The 5,366-nt window shown below is 40.6% G+C and overlaps 1 protein-coding gene across 4 annotated transcripts in view; it reads left to right on the forward strand.

Moving 5' to 3' along the window:
* Positions 1–862: 862 nt before the first annotated feature.
* LOC127444643 (polymeric immunoglobulin receptor-like) overlaps positions 863–5,366 on the forward strand; it is a 16,592-nt gene continuing 12,088 nt past the window's right edge. For 3 of the 4 annotated variants that reach the window (XM_051704136.1, XM_051704139.1, XM_051704138.1), the window contains exons 1-7: positions 863–1,002; positions 1,138–1,452; positions 1,541–1,885; positions 1,996–2,310; positions 2,443–2,748; positions 4,810–5,115; positions 5,197–5,366. The exon at positions 5,197–5,366 is cut by the window's right edge and continues 136 nt beyond it. In XM_051704136.1, coding sequence (XP_051560096.1) covers positions 960–1,002; positions 1,138–1,452; positions 1,541–1,885; positions 1,996–2,310; positions 2,443–2,748; positions 4,810–5,115; positions 5,197–5,366 — 1,800 coding nt within the window. In that variant the 5' untranslated portion in view covers positions 863–959. The remainder of the gene's footprint in view (positions 1,003–1,137; positions 1,453–1,540; positions 1,886–1,995; positions 2,311–2,442; positions 2,749–4,809; positions 5,116–5,196) is intronic. The other variant, XM_051704140.1, reaches the window with a different exon arrangement.

Here is a 5,366-nt window from a genome sequence, read left to right on the forward strand (position 1 = left end):
TGAGAGAACAATGTAGGTTTTGTGCTTTTTTTGGGATATTTGAACTTTCATCTCATGCAGTGCATATCAGTGATGTCATGACCAAGCCAACATCATACATTTTGATCTTGTTGAAATGTAAAAAAAAATGTTCTCCCCATTTCTCCCCAGTTTGGAATTCCCAATTCCCAATGCGCTCCTAGTCCTCATGGTGGCGTAGTGACTCACCTCATCACTGTATTGTGATTTCTGCATGGTAGCGCAACCATTTTCAGTTGTTTTAATAATAAGAACATTTTCTTGAGTACCAAATTAGCACTTTAGGATGCTTTTGTAAGGAATAGGTGACACAGTATATGTTTGCCATCAGTACTCTTTCCACCACTGTATACTAATATCAGTTATTTAACTTGACAGAACATTATATTCAGTGTTTCATTATACAGACACGAGGACTCAGTGAGCAGACATCAAACTATTCAAGATTGTTGGTGTCATTCAATACAAGTGTACAGTTGTGCTGTCCACCAATAATGCATGGCATCCAGCATGCACCCTCTCATTTAGAATAATCCGAATACATTAGAACAAGGGGAAGAAATGCAAAGATATATGAACACCTCAGACACAGAACTGATTCATGATTTCTGAGTGAGGCTAAACAAACACTGATATGAAGCAGTGACATATTTAACTATCAGTGCTTGTGTTTGATTGGCAGAAGATGGCAGTAATGAGCCAAACTCATAGTATTTTTTGTAGTGTCTGTGTCAGTCTTCATACAGAATCACCATTCGGTTAGCAGTGCAGTTAGGTGTGAGAAAAAAAACTGATGCTCACAGTTCAGAGAAAAAGGAAGTGAGGCAGAAAAGCACACATTCAGAGCGAGAGAGAAAGAGACATGTTCTTTAACTGATAATTATAGTGATCTAATAGCACTCTGTTTCTCTGGAAATCTTCGAGACTGAAGTTAGTCTAGGATGAGAACTTTCATCATCACCATCCTCTTCTGCCTGATTTCAGGTCAGTTCTTCAGTGGTTTCTCTAATCGTGGTTATGCAATGGATTCTCTTTGTTGAATGGGTCATGAACTGTAACTGTAAATGAAAATCACCCAGAGCAGATTCTTGACTTAAAAACCAAACCTTTGTTTGACAGGTCAGGTGCTTTGTTTCAAAGTCACTGGATGCATTGGAGGGAGTGTTATCTTTAAGTGCATGTACAAAAAGAAATATCAGTTTGATAGTCAGCGAAAAGGAAAGTACTTTTATAGAAATGACACCAGTACAGAGGTGGGAAGTACTGATGTTCAGGATGAATGGGTTCATAAAGGGAGATTGTCTCTGTATGATGATAAAAATGGTGGATTCTTCAAAGTGTTTCTCAGGAACTTGAGTAAAGAGGATCATGGGAAATACACGTGTGGACAACACCAGTCATGGAGTCATAATGTTGAGTTAAAGCTGAGCAATTGTACGTATGCCAGGTTATCAACTTACAACCTCAATAATTAGAAAAGATTTCAGTTTGTTTCACAAAACTTTCTTGAAATATTTTTCAGATTCTTGTTGTGCGACGTCTGTTTTTCTGACTGGTTATCTCGGACAAACTGTGACTTTCAACTGTGAATATCCACATATATTTAAAAAACATGCAAAAGTCTTCTACAGTCTGGAAAGAGATCCTGTCCATGTGTTGAATACTTCACATTCATCCAACAAGCTGGAGAAATTCTCTCTGTATGACAGTCATGTAGATTACTTTAATGTGACTATCAGAAATCTAACTCCAAATGATGGTGGAATTTATTTATGTGGAGTGGAGAGAGACAAATCAGATAATCAACTTTCACAAACATCAAAAACTCACATATCCTTCATTAAAGAGATTCATTTAAATCTTTCTGGTGAGAACTGAACATTAAATGTTTCATTGTATTTTTGGCATGTGGTGGTACTAATCATCTATACAGCTCATGTATATATACACTGTATATGTTTTTTTTTTTTTTTGTAGATCAAATAACTTCAGTCATGGTTCAGGCCTGCTCAAGTGAATCTGTCCTCATCAAGTGTAAATTCCCCCCACAAAATAAAGGAAACAGGAAATTTATCCAGAAAGTAGCAGTGGATTCACAAAAGACATTCACTAATTCTCAGAACAGTTGGGATCAGTATGGCAATGTGTTCCTGTATGACGATACAAGTGAAGGATTCTTAATGGTTTTTATGAAGGAATTAACTGCAGCTAATGACGAGACATACAGGTGTGGAGTGGAAATCCCTTACAATGGTGATCTTTTCACTGAAGTCAAATTGAGAGTAAATCAAGGTAAATAACTTCTCCTGTACGATTAGCTTCTACTGTATTTTGACTATTCGAAATGATTCAGCAGTAAAAATGAGTTAAAAGTTTTGATAATTGCTTTGCATTTTCATTATCATATTCAATGTCTTTTTATAGTTAATAATAGTAGTGCATCAAGACTAACAACAGCTTATATTGGAGAAAGTGTTCATCTCACCTGCAATTACTCTGAGAAACTCAACAAGACTGTCAAACACATCTGCAAAGAGAAGGAATGTAAAGACATCTGTTCATCAGAAAATAAACGTTGCTGGTTTTCTGAGAGATCAGCAGGAGTTTTTACTGTGAGCATCAGTAATGTGACACTGAGAGATGCTGGAGTTTACTGGTGTGGAACAGAAACCAGTGAAGAATACTTTACGTTCATCTCCCTGACATCTAAACTGGAACTCACTGTATCTAGTATGTAAACATACACTAAATGACGCACTATACACTCAGCTATCTAGAGAAAAAATACTGTCTTCACAGAAAATTTGCTAGTTGCCACATTCACCATTAATTACAATTATTTTGTCAGTCCAGCATCACGGCCATGTAACTCCGCCCCTTCCGCTACGACCGTTGAGTGCATGAAGTGTCCAACATTCCACACTCTGTTTTTTGGGTTGAAGAAGAACAGCGTCCTGGTCCTCATAGTACACTTCTTTTCATAAATGTACTGAGAAATGTGCTTTTTACGTTTAATAATGTTTTCCATGTATCTGGATTAGCCATGCATGTATATGTAGTGTTTACACATAGTTGTAAAAAGGTCTTCATTCACAGAATGCGACATCCACGACGGGCAATTAGACAAAGAAATGTGTGATGCAGCAGCTTCCTTCAGGATCAAAGCACATGTTTTATTCAGGCAACACGAAGTTGTGTAATTCCAAAAATGTACTTCGATAAACCTTTTGGCCTTTAGTTTCATGAAAACATTATCAGAACGAAATGAACCGGTTACCAGCATTTAAAAATAATGTTTTCAGTCCGGAACAATTGAAAATGGTTCCCGTTTTCAGTTACGTTCTGCTAAAATATTCGTTAGTTTTTAGTTTTAGTTTTCGTTCTTTGAACTGTTTTATACTACTTGTACTACTTACATTACAAAATGATGTCAAATAGTTCAGAAGTGTGCGGTTTGGGACATACCTTTTGTTATTAAAGGTGAAATGCTTAAAGTGTGCCTCTAGTGGCACCAAAATTAATGTTTGTTTTCAAACAGGCTTTGGTCAGAAAAATGTATAGTCCCCACCTAGGGTTGCCAACTTTTTGTCACGTAAACAGCATTTTGCATCTTTAATCCCTTCAATACGGGACATTTTTGCTGTCTGATCATTGTCTGAAAGTTTCGCCACTTAAATATGGGACAATAGGCATCCTGTATGGGACACTTTGCAATTGTAGTCCTACACTAAAATCATAATATAATATTGCTGCATCAGACAAAGAGAAATGTTTCGAAAGCTTTGCAGAAAATCAGCTGTGGCAGGGAGGAGGGCAGGGCCGGGTCGTGATGCTGCACACCCGGCCCCTAATCAGGCTAATCAAGCCCTCAAGAGGGATAAAGGCGACCGGAGCCAGCAGTTCCAGGGAGAGAGAGAGTTACGGGCAGCTGCCAGGCATGTGTTTGTGTTTGTCTTTTTGTTTAAGTTTGTTATTAAACTATTATTTATATTGTTAAGCTGGTTCTCGCCTCCTCCTTTCCATTGAACTTCGTTACACTGGTGCTGAAACCTGGGAAGAAGGAGGGATGTGCCGTGGTAGAGTCCTCGCCAGTACCATCCACCCCAACGGAGCACCCGCGGCCATACGCCGGGGGACGGAGGAGCCCAGCAGCCTGAGAGCGGAGGAACGGCCGCCGACCGCAAGGGGAGGAGGGGCTCCTAGCCGACCACCTGGAGCGGTCAGGGCCACTGCCAGGGGCGAAGGAGACCCCTACCAGCCACTAAAATGTGGCGGGGTCGAGAGGACCGCCGAATGCGAGCGGGGAGGGGCTCCTGGCCGACCACCTGGAGCGGGAGAACCGCTGTCAGGGGCGGGGGAGACCCCTTCCATCCACCAAAAATATGGCGGGGTGTTCCGTCCACCAGGGGCCGGAGGACTGCCTCCGATCCGCCTGGGGAGGCACGGCTGTCGTCCACTAGAGGGTGGAGGAGTGGCCGAGGACCAGGCTATGGCGTATCGGAGAACCGCCGAGTACGTTTTTTTTTTCTCTCTCTCTCTCCTCTCTCTCTCTCCTGCTGTCGCTTCATGTTCGCCTTTCCCTCTCGTTTTTTTTTTTTTTGGTTATTTTTGTTGTTGTTTTTCCCTCCCCTTGTCACCCTCCCAGGTCCAAAGAGGTGGGGATGACCTGCTGGCAGGCGGGGCCGGAAAGCACAAAAAAAATATGGGAAAAAATACACACTTCAGCTTTCCATAAACAATGTATGCATGTATTATGGCATATAATAATTTTGTGTTGTCTTTGACTAAAAGTGCCCCCAGTGATCGGACATGAAGGAAATTCTGCTGATATCAGATGTCCTTACAATCCAGACCACAAAAAAGAAGTAAAGTCTCTTTGCAAAGGAAAGTGTTCCATTCAAGATATCCATACTATCATTCGATCAGATGAAGATCATGTTAATAAACCAAACATTTTACCAAACAATGATGCCATAAACAATCTCTTCACGGTGACCATTACTAATCTAACAGCAGAGGACGCTGGGATATACTGGTGTGCAGTAAAAAACAGTCTGAATTACATTTCCACTGAACTCATGATCGTCATGCGAGATGGTATTTTTCTTCAGCTCATTCTCTTATTTATGGTTGATTTCTTTTCATTGAATTAACATTTATGTTGTTCCTGCTGTTTAGTGGTCACTCACAGTCAGACTAGCGGAGGATCAGCATCTATCAACTGTGAGAACATGAGGAACTCTTCACGTCATGAGCGATTCTTCTGTAAGGGACGTCAGCCTTCCAACTGTGTCAGAGATGGAGTTCAAGTTTCATCAGAGAGAAGTTCAAATGGCAGATTATCTCTG

Source organism: Myxocyprinus asiaticus, chromosome 8 (assembly GCF_019703515.2).
Source record: "Myxocyprinus asiaticus isolate MX2 ecotype Aquarium Trade chromosome 8, UBuf_Myxa_2, whole genome shotgun sequence".
NCBI classification, from domain to species: domain Eukaryota; kingdom Metazoa; phylum Chordata; class Actinopteri; order Cypriniformes; family Catostomidae; genus Myxocyprinus; species Myxocyprinus asiaticus.